This window comes from Oncorhynchus mykiss, chromosome 20 (assembly GCF_057628025.1).
Source record: "Oncorhynchus mykiss isolate SJ-2025 chromosome 20, ASM5762802v1, whole genome shotgun sequence".
In the NCBI taxonomy this organism is placed as follows: domain Eukaryota; kingdom Metazoa; phylum Chordata; class Actinopteri; order Salmoniformes; family Salmonidae; genus Oncorhynchus; species Oncorhynchus mykiss.
The window spans coordinates 14,030,485-14,050,268 of NC_143041.1; the positions used below are offsets into that span (position 1 = coordinate 14,030,485).

General features: G+C 47.2%; 1 protein-coding gene across 1 annotated transcript in view; it reads right to left on the minus strand.

Annotated features, from left to right (window-relative positions):
* Positions 1–7,479: 7,479 nt before the first annotated feature.
* The window catches only part of pkd1b (polycystic kidney disease 1b), a 28,843-nt gene continuing 16,538 nt past the window's right edge, over positions 7,480–19,784 (minus strand). Inside the window, exons 12-38 of the mRNA XM_036955719.2 lie at positions 19,604–19,762; positions 18,262–18,399; positions 17,825–18,110; positions 17,491–17,725; positions 17,232–17,382; positions 16,999–17,136; positions 16,730–16,874; positions 15,719–16,619; positions 15,296–15,548; positions 14,947–15,142; positions 14,562–14,729; positions 14,245–14,394; positions 13,942–14,152; positions 13,624–13,747; positions 13,255–13,407; positions 12,806–13,130; positions 12,618–12,723; positions 12,168–12,379; positions 11,740–11,942; positions 11,325–11,522; positions 10,959–11,095; positions 10,643–10,843; positions 9,997–10,171; positions 9,560–9,847; positions 9,202–9,336; positions 8,772–9,086; positions 7,480–8,690 (exon numbers count right to left, since the gene is read on the minus strand). Coding sequence (XP_036811614.2) covers positions 7,851–8,690; positions 8,772–9,086; positions 9,202–9,336; positions 9,560–9,847; positions 9,997–10,171; positions 10,643–10,843; positions 10,959–11,095; positions 11,325–11,522; positions 11,740–11,942; positions 12,168–12,379; positions 12,618–12,723; positions 12,806–13,130; positions 13,255–13,407; positions 13,624–13,747; positions 13,942–14,152; positions 14,245–14,394; positions 14,562–14,729; positions 14,947–15,142; positions 15,296–15,548; positions 15,719–16,619; positions 16,730–16,874; positions 16,999–17,136; positions 17,232–17,382; positions 17,491–17,725; positions 17,825–18,110; positions 18,262–18,399; positions 19,604–19,762 — 6,543 coding nt within the window. The 3' untranslated portion in view covers positions 7,480–7,850. The remainder of the gene's footprint in view (positions 8,691–8,771; positions 9,087–9,201; positions 9,337–9,559; positions 9,848–9,996; positions 10,172–10,642; positions 10,844–10,958; positions 11,096–11,324; positions 11,523–11,739; positions 11,943–12,167; positions 12,380–12,617; positions 12,724–12,805; positions 13,131–13,254; positions 13,408–13,623; positions 13,748–13,941; positions 14,153–14,244; positions 14,395–14,561; positions 14,730–14,946; positions 15,143–15,295; positions 15,549–15,718; positions 16,620–16,729; positions 16,875–16,998; positions 17,137–17,231; positions 17,383–17,490; positions 17,726–17,824; positions 18,111–18,261; positions 18,400–19,603; positions 19,763–19,784) is intronic.

Below are 19,784 nucleotides of genomic sequence, written 5' to 3' on the forward strand. Positions count from 1 at the left end.
CAGCCCCTACCCAGATGGTAATGCGCGGTCACAATCTTCGCTCTCTCTCTCCCACTCTTCTGTCCTATTATCTCTTCCTTCTGCTGAATCCTTCTCCCTCCTGTTAAATCCTTCTCCCTCCTGTCTCCTGATTCTGCCTCTTTGACCCTACTCTCCTCCCTTTCCGCATCCTATGACTCGCACTGTCCCCTTTCCTCCCGGACGGCTCGGCACTCCTCTCCTGCTCCATGGCTGAGTGACTCATTACGAGCTTACAGATCAGGGCTGCGGGCAGCTGAGTGAAAATGGGGGGGAAATTATATTTCCAGAGGACCTATCATTCTCACTCAACTACTTTTCTCCTTTTTCCCCTTCTGACACCCAGGTGGCGACACGCATCTCTGCCCACCACCTCAAAAACACATATTCGACAAGACGGAGCTGCTCTTCTTCCCGGGGAAGGCTTGACCGCTCAAAGACCTCTTCATCACTGTTGACAATGCCACAGTGTCGCTCTCCCAGAGTGCAAAGAACCTTGGCGTGACCCTGGACAACACCCTGTCGTTCTCTGCAAACATCAAAGCAGTGACTCGCTCCTGCAGGTTCATGCACAACATCCGTAGAGTACAACCCTAGCTCACACAGAAAGCGGTGCAGGTCTTAATCCAGGCACTTGTCATCTCCCGTCTGGACTAGTGCAAATCTCTGATGGTTGGCCTCCCTGTTTGTGCCATCAAACCCCTGCAACTTATCCAGAACGCTGCAGCCTGCTTGGTTTTCAACCTTCCCAAGTTCTTTCATGACACCCCGCTCCTCCACATACTTCATTGGCTTCCAGTTGAAGCTCGCATCCACTACAAGACCATGCTGCTCGTCCATGGATCAGCAAGAGGAACTGCCCCTCCCTACCTTCAGCCTATGCTCAAACCCACCACCCCAACCTGAGCAACCCCTACAGGAGGGCAGCTCCTGCTCAGCCCAGTCCAAGCACTTCTCTGTCCTGGTACCCCATTGGTGGAACCAGCTTCCCTCTGAAGCTAGGACGGCAGAGTCCCTGCCCATCTTCCGAAAACACCTGAAACCCTCCTACCTCTTCAAAGAGTATTTTAAATAGCCCCCCACAAAAAAATATATACAGCACTTCTAGCTCTGACTTTGTTGATAGCTACTTTATTGAGGAAAAGTGTACTTACAATGCCTGTGATATGTGGTTGTCCCACCAAGCTATCTTAAGATGAATAACTAACTAAAATGTTGCTCTGGATAAGAGCGTCTGCTAAATGGCTAAAATGTAAATGTAGAAACTCTCGGTGGCAAAACACCCCTAAGGCAGCCTGAAAGAAGCTGAATTTGTTGCTAGCCTCTTTTTTTTTTTACTGATAAAAGTTGCTGGAGGGTTCAGAGATAAAGTCGCTAAATTGGCAACACTGACTTTAGGGCCTTTGAGTAGTTACATGATTGGCCACATGGTGGCACTATAGGAAAGGGAATGGGTGCACATTATTTTTGGTTTGATCATGCAGTGCATGCTTTATTCATAATCAAAGTATGTAGGAACCAAACAGAATACTATCAAACTACTCATAATGCTACGCCTTAGTTTGTCATTTTTGGTGAACTAATAAACAATGATACACATAAAGCCCTATGCCTCACTTCCAATCCCAAACTTGCTTTAGAATAGATATTGCACTTGAGAGACACAATGTTGCTCCTATGGATTTACGGGATATCCATCGCTGATAAGTCTTTGATTTATCTAGCCAAGGCTCCCCATGTTCTGGGCTCTGTTGAAGATGGAATAGTACTGTCTGATACCACCCACGATTCGCAGGTTGGAGTGACCAGATGGAGACCAGTGCGTCAGCCATAGTAGGGGGACTGCATGGGTGGCAGAGAGAGAGAACTAGTCAAAACAATATTATGGTCACTTCAGGGCTATTTCAACTCTACTGGGAGACAGGCTGCCCGTGGATGTGGAAGACCATTACTGGCTTGATAATGTTACAAATCAAATCAAATTGTATTTGTCACATATGTTAATGCGAGTGTAGCTAAATGCTTGTGCTTCTAGTTCCGACAGTGTAGTAATAACCAACGAGTAATCTAACCTAACGATTCCACAACAACTACCTCATACACACAAGTGTGAAGGGATAAAGAATATGTACATAACGATATATGAATGAGGGATGGTACAGAACGGCTGTCACGTTCTGACTTATTTCCTTTGTTTTTGTATTTAGTTAGTATGGTCAGGGCGTGAGTTGGGTGGGCAGTCTGTTTGATTTTCTATGATTTGGGGATTTCTATGTTTCGGCCTAGTATGGTTCTCAATCAGAGGCAGGTGTCATTAGTTGTCTCTGATTGAGAATCATACTTAGGTAGCCTGGGTTGCACTGTTTGTTTTGTGGGTGATTGTCTATGTTAGTGGCTTGTGTCAGCACAGGTCTCATTTGTAGCTTCACGGTCATATTTGGTTTATTGTTTTTTGTTACTCTTTTGTATAGTGTTCAGTGTTCTCTTTATTAAAAATTCACTATGAACACATACCACGCCGCATATTGGTCCCCTGATCCTTCTCGCCTCTCCTCTTCAGATGAAGAGGAGGAAGACCGTGACAACGGCATAGGCAAGTTCACCCCATTCTGAAAAGAGGGAGAAATAGAGGGAGGAGAGAGAGAGGAATTAAGTGAGAAGAGACCATGACTTAAACAGCTTTTTGCTGTGTGAGTTTTTTTTATTTGATTTTTATTAGGATCCCGGTTAGCAGACGCCAGTGGTGACAACTAGTCTTACTCGGGTCTGACGCAGCAAAAAAAGGACATTAGACAAAATACTTTACGATTGAAATACATTGTCTGTATGTACATGTGTCTATCACATGCATGTCAGTACATAAGTGTGTATCAGTGCTGTTGACTAATGCAAACAATTAGTAAATTCCAAGACATTCATGCTTCTTAATTAAAAAAAAGTGATGCAGTCAGTCTTTCCTCAACTCTTAGCCAAGAGAGACTGGCATGTATAGTATCGATATTAGCCCTCTGATTACAATGAAGAGCAAAACATGCTGCTCTGTTCTGGGCCAGCTGCAGCTTAACTAGGTCCTTCTTTGCATCACTTGAACATATGACTGGACAATAATCAAGATAAGATAAAACTAGAGCCTGCAGGACTTGCTTTGTGGAGTGTGGTGTACCAAAAAAAAGCAGAGCATCTCTTTGTCACAGACAGATCTTTCCCCATCTTTACAACCATTGAATCAATATATCTTGCTCAACAACCACACCATTCATTACCAGATTCAGCTGAGGTCTATAAATTAGGGAATGATTAGTACAAAATACAATGCTCTTAGATTTAGAGGTGTTCAGGACCAGTTTATTACTGACCATCCATTCCAAAACAGACCGCAACTCTAAATTTAGGGTTACTGTGATTTCACTAGCTATGGTTGCTGACACGTATAGGGTTGAATCATCAGCATACATGGACACACAAGCTTTGTTTAATGCCAATGGTAGGTATTTGGTAAAAATAGAAAAGAGTAGATGGCCAAGTGAACTGCCCTCCGGTACACCACACTTTACATGTTTAACATGAGAGAAGCTTCCATTAAAGAAAACCATCTGTGTTGTATTAGATGCTGTAGCTCTGAATCCACAATATGGCAGAGGTTGAATGGTCAATAATATCATAGACTGCACTGAAATCTAACAGTACAGCTCCCACAATCTTATCAATTTCTTTCAACTAATCATCAGTCTTTGTGTCAGTGCAGTACATGTTGAGTGCCCTTCTCTATAAGCATGCTAAAAGTCTGTAGTCATTTTTTTTTTAGAGAGAAATAGCATTGTATTTGGTCAGACAGTTTTGTTCAACTTTTTGCTAAGAGCTGGCAGCAAGCTGATAGGTCCGCATTTAGAACCCGTAAAGACCACTTTATAATTCTTAGGTAGCGGAAGGACTTTGGCTTCCCTCCAGGCCTGAGGACAAATACTTTCCTCTAGGCTCAGATGAAATCTAAATTGTCAATGCCAGGAGGTTTGTCATTATTGATCAATAACAAAACAAAAATCCAGCTCTCCACACTAACTTTCCAAAACTCAAACTTACAACGCTTTTATTTCATTAGTCATTTTTTGATGCATGAATACGATGGCATTTCCAGAAAGATGGAGTTGAATTTGTCTTTCTGCCCATAATTAGATTTAAAGAACTCAAGTTTTCTTCCATCATTCTTTATACCATTGACCGTGGCTTCATAATACAGTTTCTTCTTTTTGTTCAGTTTAGTCACACAATTTCTCAATTTGCAGTGTCAGTCAGTCAGATGTGCAGCCAGACTTATTAGCCACTCCTTTTTCCGCATCTCTTTCAACCAGACAGTTTTTCAATTCCTCATCAATCCATGGAGCCTTAACAGTTCTAACAGTCAGTTTTATGAACAGCTGCATGTTTATCAAGAAATACATTAAGTGCAGTGTCTGGATGTTCCTTATTAATCACATCAGACAAACACATTTTTAATGTCATTCACATAAGTCACATCAAAATATTTTGTATGATCTCTTATCCACTATTTTAGGCCCCGCTTCTGGAACCTTGGCTTTCCTGGATATAACAACTACATCCATTGGGTATATACATATTTAGAACAAAGTTCTACAGTGTTAGTAAAAATTTGATCAAAACATGTGGATGATCTAGTTCCTGTAGTGTTTGTAAACACCCTGATAGGTTGATTAATAACCTGAACCAGATTACAGGCACTGGTTACAGTGAGATGCTTCCTCTTGAGTGGACAGTTACGCAAGCCTTACAGACCCACCCTTGGCCTTGCTCTACTCTTGCTCTACTCTGCCAACTCCTCTAAAGGATTCTACCGCTATGGGACAAAATAGGGAGGGGAAAAGACAGACAAGACAATATGTAGAGAGGGTGGGCATAGGTTCTCGATTTCTAGGGCCCGACCAGAACCATATCCTCAGAAAAATAAAATAATAAACTGTCCAGTGATATCCAGATTCCCACAGCTCCCTGTCCTCAGCTCCACAGCCCCAGTTCATCGTCAGCACAGCCGCCCACTTGAATTCGCAGGTAAGATTTCTCGTTGTCCTCCCCACAGGGTGCCTTGATCACCGGCACGCTGTGGGGAGAACAATGTCTGGTTAGGCAAGCAGGTCAGTTCCAGAAGGTTTCTGGTAAAAGTTCCAAGACCTTCTGGTCACACTGTTGCAATAAACTACATGGGAGCATAGGCTATACCAGGGGTTTCAACTCTTACCCTACAAAGTCCACAGCCTGCTGTTTTTCTGTTCTACCTGATAATTAATTGCACCCACCTGGTGTCACAGGTCTAAGTCAGTCGCTGATTTCGAAGGGAACAATTAAAAAGCGCAGTGGAACTGGCTTCGAAGTCCAGAGTTGAGTTTGAGGGGGCTACACTATACAACAGTGTGAGAGTATTCAAATCTTTCACTGTCTTCTAAACTGTTATGTGATTGAAATATAGGAGAATAGTAGGAATAACATACGGGATGATGCACTTGGAGTGCCCCCATTGAACACAGAGTGATAGCCCACATTATGCAAGCCTACCAGACGAGCTAAATACCTTCTATGCTTGCTTCGAGGCAAGCAACACTGAGCCATGCATGAGAGCACCAGCTGTTCCAGATCACTCCACACTGCCCTCACCCACCTGGACAAAAGGGATGAGGAATGCTGTTCATTGACTACAGCTCAGCATGCAACACTATAGTCCCCTCCAAGCTCATCACCAAGCTCAGGACCCTGGGACTGAACACCTCCCTCTAAAACTGGATCCTGGACTTCCTGACAGGCCGCCCCCAGGCGGTGGAGGTAGGCAACAACACATTGCCATGCTGACCATCAACACTGGGGCCCCTCAAGGGTGTGTGCTTAGTCCCCTCCTGTACTCCCTGTTCACCAACACCCTCATCAAGTTTGCTGACGACACAACGGTGTTAGGACTGATCACCGACGACCATGAAGCAGCCTATAGGAGGTCAGAGACCTGGCAGTGTGGTGCAAGGACAACAACCTCTCCCTCAACGTCAGCAAGACAAATGAGCTGATTGTGAATTATAGGAGATGGAGGGACAAGCACTCACCCATCCACATCGATGGGGCTGTACTTATTACTCTGTAAGCTAGCTTGACGTGCTAGAAAGTAATACACATTAAACTATTTCAAATGTTTTGGTGAGTTACAGTTCATATAAGAGAATTTATTGAAATAAATTAATTAGTCCCTAATATATGGATTTCACATGACTGGGCAGAGATGCAGCAGCAGTAAGATCAGTAGTAGAGCCACAGCAGCCATCTCTCTCCATGCCCGCTGAAGCACTCGACCAAACACCACCCACCTCCGCACGTACCTGAGAGTACCCACCATCTGAAACACACATTTTTGCATTGTTGCATTTTTGCATTGCGTGTGGTAAAACTGCTGTTCCCCAAAAATACTCTATTATTATGGTCTGGCACAAAATGTGGATTCCTAACCCATGGAGTTAGGAACTATTCAAATAATGTAATTCTTTAGGAACTATTCAAATAATGTAATTCTTTAGGAACTATCTTTAAGTTGTCCAGTACCTTGAGTACCAGCAGAGTGAGCAGTATGGCTGATATCTGTGTGGACCTCCTCTAGTTGTTGTATGTCTAGGGTTTTTGTATGTCTATGTTGGGCTGATATGGTTCCCAATCAGAGACAGCTGTTTATCGTTGTCTCTGATTGGGGATCATATTTAGGTAACCATTTTCCCCATTGTTAGTTGTGGGATCTTGTCTATGTTTAGTTGCCTGTCAGCACTAGTTTGTATAGCTTCACGGTTCAATTGTTTGTTGTTTTTGTTCATTCATTAAAAAGAGAATGTACGCATACCCCGCTGCACCTTGGTCCGATCCGTATGACGAACGTGACAGGCATTGTGTTGCATGACAAAACGGCACATTATAGAGTGGCCTTTTATTGTCCCCAGCACAAGGTGCCCCTGTGTAATGATCATGCCGTTTTAATCAGCTTCTTGATATGCCACACCCAGTTCACCAAGTCTGGTACCAACGGGACCATGAAAAGCTTCTACTCCCAAGCCATAAGACTGCTAAACAAAACTGCTCAATAGCTAATTAAATGGCAACCCGCTGCTGTTACTGTCTTATCTATCCTGTTTTGTAGTTACTTTAACCCTTCCTATATGTACATACTGTAGCTAGCTCAATTACTTCATACCCCTGTATATGGACTCGGTACTGGTACTCCCTTTATATAGCCATATTATTTGTACTCGTCATTGTTATTCGTTATTTACTGTATTTATTCCTTGTGTCATATGTTTTTGTTGAAAAAAGGTTCCGTGTAAGTAAGCATTTCACGGTTAGTCTACACCTGTTGTTTACAAAGCATGTGACAAACGAAATGTGATTTGTTTTGACATTTGAGGAAATTCACAACGTAAACAAATAACTTGGTGATTATTTAATGCGGTGTGTCACTACTTGTTACAGATAGAGGATATTAAAACACCAAACCCGATCTTACTTCTGGTATTGATCAGCAGGAAAAATATATTCCACAGTTCTTGGAGATTACAAAATAATGCTCTATTTAAATGTTTATTATACAGTAGATACACAAGAAGTACAAGGTATACAACCTCAGCATGTAGAATACCTAATGCAGAAGCTCTAGTAAAGAGGTAGACAACAGTGGGAAAACTTGTCTCTTGAAGTAATACAGCGCAATTCATAGCTGGAAACTTAGAGGTTAATACACTAGATACTGTATACCCACAGTAATAGGCACTTTAATCTCTGTCTCAGTCCCTCTCTCAGTTTCAGTCTATGTCTGTCTCAGGCCCCTCTGAGATCCAGGCCCGTCTCTTCACAGGCACTCCCTCACTGGCGCGTCTCCTGTCCCCCTCCTCACTACAGGGCCTGGCCTTCGTGTTGACCCCACTACCACCTCCACCAGGGGCCTGGGGGGGCCTCTGAGCTGCATCAGCAGAGTGAGAACTCCCTGAGTGCCAGGCTCGACGTCTAGGAAACTGCCTGGCTCCAGGACACCAGGAAGGCCCGGTGCCCAAGCCCAGGCCAGGGCTCCTTTGTGTGGGTTTGGTTGCCTCGGAGAGGTGAGTGTCCCTGGGTGGGTGTGGGTGAAGCTGGAGAACGACAGACTCAGAGTAGGAGCTGTGAACACGAGGGAGGGAAGGATTGGTGGAGGGAGGGCAGGAGAGAAGGGTAATTGGGTTTGAAGAAGGAGATAAGGAAGTGAGGGAGATGTGAGAATGAGGGGGTAGCAGAGCTGTCCTCCTGCCCATCGCCCCTCCACCTACTCCTCTTTCTTCACTTGTCTCTTCTCCTCTTCCAAATCTCTGCGGCCTCCTCTTCCTCCTCCTGCTCTGCACCTCCTCTAGCTGGGTCTCCAGACCCTGAACGTCTGCAGTCAGCTGGTTGACGCGGTCGAAACGTGAAAGCAGACCGTTGACGCAAGACAGCAGGCGGTCCAGGTTGAGCTGAACGTCTAAACCCGGAGCGTCGGACATACCCGAGTCTTCGGAACCCAGGGAGAGGGCGGAGGACAGGGGATGGGGGGAGGAGAGGGTGGAGAGACAGGATCCTTGGGATGATCTGGAGGGAGGCACCACCATGCCCTCAAACTTCACCCTGTGTCTGAACTGTGGAGAGAAGGGAGGGATGGAGATTTCAGAAGTTTCAATTTGTGTTTAATCAAATTAAGTAATGAGTTTCCTCCATACCTCCTTGGCCTTAATGAGTCCCATCCAGAGCTTTAGTCTTTTGATGAAGAACTCCACCATCTCGTAGTCCTGGGACTCCATGGCTGGCCTGTACATCTCAGCCTGCACAACCCTGTATGTGCGGAGCAGAACAGCTCCAGAGAGGCGGGCCAGCAGCCAACCTCCCAGCGCCAGCAGAGAGAGGGCGTAGAGGGGTCCAAGGACAGGGTGAGCCCTGCTGAGCCTCTGCAGGACCAGGCGACCACGCAGCACAGACAGCACAGACACACCGGCCTGGTACACAGACAGGAACCCATCCACAGACCTGGAGAAGAGCTGAGACACAAACATATATGCATGAATAGGAAATGCATATTCCCATAGAGTGAGCTGTGTCTCGCATATTCCTGCAGAGAACCTTGGTTACATTACATAACCTTCCATTTCCTACCATGTGTCCAGTGTGAGCGAAGAGCAGCAGCAGTAAGATCAATAGTAGAGCCACAGCAGCCATCTCTCTCCATGCCCGCTGAAGCACTCGACCAAACACCACCCACCTCCGCACGTACCTGAGAGTCCCCACCATCTGAAACACACATTGTTGCATTTTTGCATTGCGTGTGGTAAAACTGCTGTTCCCCAGAAAGACTCCATTATTATGGTCTGGCACAAGATGTTGATTCCTAACCCATGGAGTTAGGAACTATTCAAATAATGTCATTCTTTAGGAACTATTCAAATAATGTCATTCTTTAGGAACTATTCAAATAATGTCATTCTTTAGGAACTATCTTTAAGTTGTCCAGTACCTTGAGTACCAGCAAAGTGAGCAGTATGGCCGATATCTGTGTGGACCTCCTGGCCAGCAGGACGGCGCTGTGGAACTCAGTGAAGGAGTCTGGTCTGGAGCGGTGCTGAGACAGACAAGAAGCAGCCTGGGACATGAAGCAGAATCGCAGCGCGGCCATCGCCAGGGACAAAGAGGCGAGGAGGAACTGTAGCCAGCGCCAGCCCTGACGCACGTACTGGGCACGGTCAGTAGCCATGACCCATAGCTCCACCCCCAGAAAGAGGAGGGCAGAGAGGAGCAGAAGCACCTTGGGGGGGAGAGAGAAAGGTTTCAAAACCGAGTGGCCAACTGAGTGTCTCAGAACGGAGCCTATTGACGATCTTACATTTTTTCAATCCCTAATGAATGGGATTAATAGTGTTGTTTTATACAAACAAATTGTTTATCAAATGTTACCATGAGTGCAATCTCCAGGTCTGGTCCTGAGGAGGATGGGGGGATGAGTAGAGGATGGATGGAGAGGGAGGAGATGAGTGTGTGTATCTGGGTCTTCTCTATTAGAACAGACACACACACAAACAGACTCGTCTCTCTGTGGTACTGGGTGAAGTCAATGGACACAGCCTTTAACCTGAGAGAAGAAAAGAGTACAAAGAGTCATGTAGGATCATTTGTGTGGAACTGGTGTGTGTCTGTGTGCGTATGTGTGTAACTCTCTGTGCTGTGGTCCAGTGTGTGCTGTGTAGAACAGAGAGAAGCTGGCGTGTGTCTGTGTGCGTATGTGTGTAACTCTCTGTGCTGTGGTCCAGTGTGTGCTGTGTAGAACAGAGAGAAGCTGGCGTGTGTCTGTGTGCGTATGTGCGTAACTCACTGTGCTGTGGTCCAGTGTGTGCTGTGTAGAACAGAGAGAAGCTGGCGTGTGTCTGTGTGCGTATGTGTGTAACTCTCTGTGCTGTGGTCCAGTGTGTGCTGTGTAGAACAGAGAGAAGCTGGCGTGTGTCTGTGTGCGTATGTGTGTAACTCACTGTGCTGTGGTCCAGTGTGTGCTGTGTAGAACAGAGAGAAGCTGGCGTGTGTCTGTGTGCGTATGTGTGTAACTCACTGTGCTGTGGTCCAGTGTGTGCTGTGTAGAACAGAGAGAAGCTGGCGTGTGGTAAAACTACTGTTCCCCAGAAAGACTCTATTATTATGGTCTGGAGTGTGTATACAGCGTATCCGTGGTAACCCCACCAGGTGGAGGGTGGGGTTCTGATGGAGGTGTGGCACCAGGATGTTGTCCATCCACTGCCACGCCCCCTCCCACCTGAAACCAACACAGAGAGATACATGTGGACACAGCCCCCGCACACACACACACACCAATACACAAATCAGTACAGGGTACATGCACACACACACACCACACACGCAGCCCTTACCCAGTGATGGTGTTGAGGTTGGTGGTCAGTGAGTGTTTGACGGCAGAGTGTAGCAGTCTTCCCTGGGTCTCCTGAACACTGTCCTGGTAGTTCACCATCAACACCACCAACAGGAACAACATGTGGCACACACAGTGCTGGGGAGGGGGGAGAGAGGAGAGAAAATGAAAGAGAGAGTGAGTATACAGAGGGAATGAACAAGAGAGGAGAAGGGAAGATAAATAATTAAGATGCATGTTATTTTAATTCCAGTACAATACCAAATGGTACTAGGTTGTTAGGAACATAAACAGTGCACCACATATGTTCATTCCAGAGGTTACCATAAGGATGTATGGGAGCTGTTTTTTTTGTTTCCTGTTTCACCTTCATGAGGGATCGTAGCGCTCTCACTTTCCTGGCCTCCTCCTTGGCTTGCAGTAGGCCGAACCCACAAGGGGGGTGCACCTTGCCCCCCTGCTTGGCCCCCTCCCTCTTAATGACGGTCTCCTGCCCCAGCCGATCATTCACCTCGGGGTCTACAGGCCTTAACACCACAGCATAGAACAAGGCCTGCACACACACCTGAGGAGAGGACAGTACCATTAGTTAATAAGGTTATAAGGTGCATACCTGTCTAGTCCCGCTTAGACTGAACAGATTTCAATAGATTCAAAGCCAGCAACTTACGTTTTACAATCACATGGGTCTACAGGAAATAGAGAAGCCATATGGTTGCGTATCTCTCTCTCTCTCTGGTACGGTGAAAAGCCTCCCCGTGTGTATGTCTCTATCTGCCTACCTTGAGAGGCTCCAGCAGCAGAGCGGAGGTGAGGAAGGCAGACAGGGCTGAGATGAGCCACATCAGGACCACTGAGCTAGAGAAGTGACTCCCATAGAGGCCTACTACAGCCAGGCAGGCCCCCAGCAACAACACAACCAGGGGGTAAATGACTTGCAGTGCCCAGGGAGGTAGCAGCCAGCTGGGCTTGCCACGGGCCACACCTGGGTGGGGTGAAAAACATGGAGGAAACTATGCTCTATGATGTCTGAAAATATGATCAAGTTGTTTGATATGAATATTCAGATAGTTCAGAGGATTTTCGTGCAAAATAGACATCATTCATAGAAGGTTTTAAAGGGTGAACTCTCGCATCCACATAGTAATACATTTGTCATAAAGAAGAGGGAATCGTAACAAAGTTTGGATAAGTCTGTGTAGTGACTCACCTATGCGTGTGGTAGAGTCTGTGGAGTCAGGGGAGGGGCTAGGGAGGAAGGTACTGGCGATGGAGTAGACAGAGAGAGATGAGGAAGGCCTAAACAGCCCTGTCCCATGCAGAGAGATGGGAGAGCAGGGGGGGTTGTGGATCTCTGTCCCATAGAGTGGTTTGTCCACACTCAGCTCAGACCAGCCACTGCAGGAGCTGCCCCGGCTCTGGCTAAAACCCACAGAGAGATAAGTAAAACTCAGAAGTATTCCTTGCCAACAGGCAACAGTGCTATACAAATTACTAGGACTGGTTGTTCCCTGCAATCTAGTCCAGTCAGATCAACTCTGATTTCCACTGAAAGAGGAGAGGAGGAGGACTGTATATTCAGAGCATATACTGTAGACAGGACCAGATACGGTATTTTCTGGGGTTTGGGTCTGGAGTGTACTGGTCAGGCAGGTCTTACCTGTGGGACAGAGAGGTGGTCCTGGGGGAGTAGCGGCCACTGTCTGATGTTGAGGGACTGTCGGACACTCCTGTGTCTGCTGCTATAGACCTCAACAGGTCCTCATCTGAAACACCATGAGAGACAATAATTTTAGACGTATTCACACAGGAGTCATAGTAACACATATGGGACCCACACACACACACCAGACAGAGTAAGGACATTGGGTTGCAGGTTGTGTCCATGGCTGTGGTCTGGATGCAGGCCAGACAGGGATTGGGATGGACCCACAGGTGCAGTAGAGGAGGGTGGGGGGTTGGAGATGAGAAATCGGGGTGAGGAGGGTGAGGCTAGGCATAGCTTGGTCAGGGCTTTCTTCCTCTTCAGCAGACGGGCATGACCCAGGTATGATCCCAAGGGGTCAGAGGTTATTTCCCAGGAGGGCCACAGGGTCATTCCATCTCCTTCCTTCTCCACTCCCAGGTTAGTGGCATTCCAGAACTCAGCGTTGAATGCCTTGCTTCCCATCAGCTACGAGAGAAGAAAAAGATAGCTTTTCAGCCTTTTCAGTTTACAACTTACACAGCTCTTTCTGGCTCTCTTGTGAATCTGTGTACGTGCATGCATTGACACGTGTGAGCGTTTGCACTCTTACAGAAGAGGGTGTGTCTCCACCCAGGCCTGACGGATCAGGTCCTCCAGGCAAAGACAGGAAGGAGGAGCAGGAGAGATCTGATTGGCCGAGATGGACGCCCATCTCCACTGACTGACACACAGGGGATGGAGGCACTGACATATCCACCACTACCTGAAACACACACAGGGAAAGGGAAACCCAAGCCAACATTTGTAGCTGAACCAAGCATATTCTCCGTCAAGGACTTTCCACATTTGGAAGCACAAGTTTTTTATTGACAGAAATGATAACAATGTGTGGTTTAATAGGCAGTCATAGGATTTTTTTTTGTTGACGGGGCAACAGGAGAAATGGATGGAGAAGGAGAGAGAGATGTAGGAGAGGTACCTGGCTGTGAGTCTTTCGCAACAGGAAGCAGAGGAGACACTGGAGAGGAAACACCAGGATGGCAATAGTCATCCCCACTGCAACCGTTTCCCAGGTTACAAGCAACCGGGCCGAAACCGGTACACTAAAACACAACACCCTTAAAATGGCTGATTCTTTCACTTAATTAGTCTCAGGCAAAACATCAATGTTGTTGTTCAGCGCAGTGAGTTGTCCACAGTGCGAGATTGATTGAGTCCCACCTGAGCACTTTCACAAGAACCTTCTATTGTGTACACTATTGTCACCTGGAATGTTCTGGTTAGACTGCCATCTCACCTATGCCCCTCTGTGCCCACAGCCCCGTACCACAATGCCCCTAGTGCAAGGTAGAGGTGTAGCAGGAGGGCACACACCGTCACCCTCTGCCCCCGCATGAAGCGGCTGTGGGCGGGGCGTTCCCACAGAGAGAGCCACAGGTGGCGCTCCAGCATTCCAAACGCCAGCTGGGAGGAGAGAACACGTTGGAACTGAGACAGCTCCTCAGGACCTGAGAGATAGATGGAGAGAGAGAAATCTGTCTTGGAGGTGGTCATGCTCTCCCTGAGTGTAAAGACAGATACAGAGAGTTGTAGCACTTACAGGAGGCCAACATCTCCTTCTCCACTGTCCCTCCTCCCTCGTTCCTGTCGTTCTCCACAGACAGCCAGTCTTCTACCAGGAAGTAGAACAGGTGGTCTGTTTGAGGGTCCCACACCACCACATGCTGCACGTACCACGATGGGTCCAGACCTGGGAGACATACACACAAACAGGTATTGTTGTGTCAACCTGTTTGGAATCTTACTACCTGGAGCCTTGATCTCCTGCTTTCCTTGTGTTCCAGTAGGCGAGTGAATACAAGACTACGAAGTCTTGCAATGCGAGACTACAGTGGTTACCTGTGTTGTCATGGTTACCTGTGTTGTCATGCCAGAGGCGTATCTTCCACACCTCTCCCAGGTTGCTGTCCGTCTCCAGGTGGAACAGGTCCAGACCACTTCGTTGGAACGCCCCCTCCCGCTGCAGGTGGCGTGAACCGCTTTTAGTCACCCCGTACAGACCGATGCCCACGTGGGCCGTCGTGCCTGATGGGAAGTACAAATGAACGTGAACCTGGTTTGCGTTTCACTTTGACGCGATGCTTTCTCAGCCAGATGTTCTCTCTCTCTCCTACCCTCGTTCCCTCCCAGACGTTAGGACTGTTAGGACTGGCTCGGTGAGAACTGTCAGCAATACGACAGAAAAGAAGTGGATCTATTGCTTACACCTACCCAGTCGTCTAAGATCTGCGAGTCCCTTTACCTGCTCCTCGTCGCCAGCCTGTTTTGACCAGGACTCTGTAGCTGTAGCGTCCAGGTTGGCCACACAGTGGTACATGGCATAGTCTCAGGCTCTCCAGGTGGTCCAGTTTGTGGGCGATCAGACCCAGGAGGAAGTGGATCAGAACCAGGACAGCACACACCATCCCCACTACCACATTACGCATTGGACCACTGGACTGGGGTGGTGAGATGGAGGGGGACATGTAATACAAATGAGTAGAATAAGTAGGAGGTAGCATCTATCTAAGGCTGCTAACATGTATTTTCCCTGTATGTACTAATGAGCTATACCAATTCTTGTGTTAACCTGAGGAGTGTCCCAAACATACCGGTGGCAGTAGCACCACAGCGTCTGGATGGACAAACAGACTGGCCCCGAACATGGTGAGGTGCTGGGTGAGGCAGTGTGCTGAGTGGAGGGTGCTGCCCTCCAGTGGCCGGAGGCCCTCAGTGCTCCAGCGCCTCTTCCTCGGGCTGTAGTACTGGCAAAGAGAGCTGAACACACACACTGAGGCCTGGACTGGAGCTCCACTCAGACTGGATGTCAGGTTCACAAAGAGAGATTGTACTGTGCTGTTAAGTCTAGGGACGAAGATAAATAATAGGCAACAAGCTGCATTAGTAAATGACTGGCATGTCATCATAGGCCATGTGTGGAAGAAAATCAGGCCTCACAACATTCTGTCGGTGTAAACGTGAACAACTTGTAAAAGGTTTTGGAAAACATAACTGTCTAGATACAGAACACTCACAGAGGAGAGAGGAAGATGGTGTCCTCCACGGATGACTGGCTGGAGAGAGAGAGGGTCAGCTCTCTGACTAGGGAATCATGGGAGGCAGGATGACCTGGCTGGGTGGCCACTGTGATTCTCACATGTCCTGAGCCCACCAGAGAAGCTCCTGGAAGCAGGCTGAAGTTTAAGGAGATGTACAGTCCAGCATTGGGATCCATATTCTTCATTGCCCTTACTGTAAAATCCAGCCACCCTTTGGCTCGGAGTGTAAAGTTAACCATTGGGGCTCGTCCCTCGTCTCTGTCAATTCCACCAGATCCAGACCCACTTCCACTAGCCCGATGCCCAGCGCCGATCCTTCCTACAGTATATATTAAGGGCAAAGTGACCCTGATAGATCTGTCAGTGTCCAGGTTAGCAATGGGTATGGGCTGTCCCTGGGGCGTGGTGAACTCCATGGCAGCCAGAGAAGTAGAAATAGGTGGGTTGGCTGCTGAGAAGAACTCAGACCCCCCTTCCAAACCCAGGAGAATCTGTACCACCTCAGATCCCTGGACCTGACGCTGGAGCTGGGCACTGAGAGAGGAGGGAATGAGGAACTGGCAGGGTGGATGTGCTGGGTATGACTCTGGCTTGTCAGGGTTTAATTGTGATTTGTTGGACTGGTTTGATTGGCGGGTGTTGACCAAGGGGTCAGTGGTGCAGAGGAGTTCCGAGGGGTTTCCATGGTAACCAACGGCACTGATCTGTGGAGCAGAGAGAGAGAGGGGTTCCTCGTCGCGTGGCCGCGAGCGCATCAGAATACGCATGAGAGCCCTGGCATGGTCCAGGGCTGACACTGCAGTTTCAGATACATTAGAGTGAGTGTGAGGACCAGAGGAGACGAGCTTGGACTCGGACACAGCAGCCAACGAATTGCCTGGAGACAGAGAGAGAAATAACCGTTTTTGGTCAAACATCTTGGGCTAATTCCTGTCGTTGCTCTGTGAGCATGTATCCGTCGATCCCACTCAGAAGTTGGTACCGTACCTATCACATGGAGGATATTTCTGCCCGTCTCTATGGCTGTGTCATCTCCTAGTCCCGTCTGCTCTTCCATAACCCTGATCATTCTCCCCACAGAATCTAGAACATTCTCCTGACAGCCCTCACACGCCACCTCACTTGGGACTGCCTGCAAGAGACAACACACAGGGTCATTCAGGCGTCGAGGACAAATCTGTATCATTTGTGGGTCTTTTTGCCAGGCTTTTATTGGCACAAACTCTGTCTGAGTAGACTTTGGCCAGGTTACCTACAGTGGACTGGGCCAGGGCTAAGCTGATCTGGGCTGCATCCTGTAGAGAGCACACAGACAGAGAGGCCAGCGCCTGTGTCACATTCCCCCTGATCTCCCTCCTGTCCCTGAGATCCTGCTCACTCAAAGTCAGATCCACCTGTGACCGAGAGGAGAGAGATAGACAGGTAATGGAAAGATGACGTTAAGGAGAAGAGAGACACAGCCAGGTAAAGACAAAGGTAATGTTCATACCTGATTGAGCTGGCTGGTGAGGGCGATGGAATAGGGAATGAGCTGCTGTGGGTTACCCTGTTGAAGTAAACCCGATAGTTCGGTTTGGCTCTTGTTCCTCAGCCACTCTGTGATCCCATCTCCATCCACAGGTCTCAGCACTGTTATAGTTCTGAAAAAACAAAAGCATCCATAAATTGTCTTTTTACAACCTCCATGGGTCTCTTGAGGTCGGAACCTCTTCCCTGCATTCTCAGTTTTAAACTCATCTCCAGTTCACCTGTTAAGTGCTGTGACCTTTGAACCCAGGTGGTCCTCTACCTGTAGGATCACAGAGATGATTGACCGGTCCTTCTCTGGCCCCGCCTCCCCCAGAGGAACCAGGCTGCCAAATGTACGCTGCGTACCCCTGTAGAGAGTGAGAAGGGGACAGGCTTGGCCCCAGCCTGGGCATGACAATGCCACCTGGAGAATATAGATAATCTGGGGGGACTCACTATCCTCATCCAGCCAACCTATAGAGTAGAAACAGAACATCTGGTACACCATGGTAAAACATGGCAAAGACACCAAAAGAAGATGTGATTGTATCTTTGAGTCTTTGTTTCCATTACCTGAGCAGTTGTATGTTACCACAGTCTCCAGCAGGCGTATGTTCTCCCCAGGGCCTGGAGTAAGAGTACACACCCCTCCATGGGGTGGAGGGTTGGGCAGGAGGGTCAGGCTAGCAAAACCCCATCTTCCCCCAGCAGGGTGGGTAACATTTAAGGTGAAGGTATAGTTACACCCCTCCTGCAGCACCCCCGGTCGGACCACCAGTTCAGGAGAGAGACTGCCCGTAGTGGTCACCTGGTTCAGGTCAAGGGTCACGCCGTTCTGATCCTTTTCGCTCCATTTGTACTGTGAAAAGAGAAAGACCATACATCAACTTTCCGCCATAAGTCCTACAGAAAGCAGCCATGACAGCTGATGGTGCCTGACTTTATTTAATTTGTCACAAACGGTAAATGTTGTTTAGGTCAGCCAATTAGCTACGTAGAGGGGAACTTACCTGAACATGGCTGCCACACTTGTCACAACGACCAGAGAGCACAATGGGGCGACTCTGGCTGACACGGAAAGAAGAGAGACTACTGCAGGAAACACACTCCACACTTACAGGAAGCACTGCAACTTTAGATACCGCCACCTAGAGGAATGGAGGAGTATTTGACATGTGTATCCTCTCAAATAAACATAACACAACCACACTGAAACTGAAAACTTTATATGGTAATTTTGACCACTAGCGAGTGCATGGTATTGTTATTTCTGGCTCATTAACATATTTTGAGGCCCGCCTTGTAAGAGGCTATATTTGTTGTACCCATTAGTGAGAATGCTGTACCAGTTTAACTGGTATGTGGTAGTAGTGCCCCATCAATTATAAATGTATAGGGGACAGATTGGAGAGGCAGCTAGTCTTAAACTTTTAATGGTTGAGCATTTGTCTGTTTTGCCCTGCAGTCACTTCCAGTTTGGAAACCTTACTTAAAGGCCCAGTGCAGTCAAACATTTAGTTTTTCTTCTGTTTTATGTATATTTCCACACTGAGGTTGGAATAATGCTGTGAAAAAGCCCTTGTAGTTTAAGAGCTGTTTGAAAGGACCGGCTGAAATTTCAGCCTGTTTTTGTGGGATGATATCACCAGTTGGTAAATTAGTTAATAGGCCAATAAGAAAGAGCGTTTCAAACCTCTCTGCCAATAAAAGCTAGTTTTCCCCTCCCCAGTCAGACCACTCCTAGACAGTCCTAGCAAAATTCTTGCTTGAGAAATTGCTCTTTGCTAAGAAGCCATTTTTCTATTTTTGTGTCTTTTCACCATTTTATTTGAAAACAATCCCAGTTGGGTACTTCATTGTTACCCAGAAATGATTTGATATTGAGATAGAAAAATACCATTAAGGCCTCTACAAGTGCAAGTTATATAAAACACCAAATATTAATTGATATGCTGTAATGTGTAAAACATTACCTAGCAGCCAACCTGCTTGCACCTATCTCATGTAATTACAGTAAAATCCTGTAAAATACAAACATCATCTCCCTTCAATTAATTTAATTAATTCATCCATCCGTTCATTCATTCATTACGATGACAGTAGCATTTGCTTTTTACAGTAGAGTACGTCAATTATACGGTATTTTACTGTGCGTCATTACACAGTACTTGCTTTGATACTGTATTTAGATTAAAGTAGTTGTACTGCAATATGAAAAACAGTAACTTACCTACCACTAGCTGCCTGTAAGTTACTGTCAAATTCACAGCAACCCATTTACAGAGCATGGTTCGCTGAACCCCCTTTTTTGCATCAAGATATTGTGGTGTGTAGAGATAATGTGGGACTCACTGACTGTGTAGTAGAGATAGGTCTCCTCCCTTCCTTTTGGACAGTGAGGGTGAAGAGGTAGAGCTTGTCTGGCTGTAGCTTCCTGCTGGGGACAGTCAACCTGCTGCTGTCATACCCTACAAGCTGATCCTGGTCCTGGGACGACCACCCAGTAGAGTTCTACAGGCAGAAATGGACACCA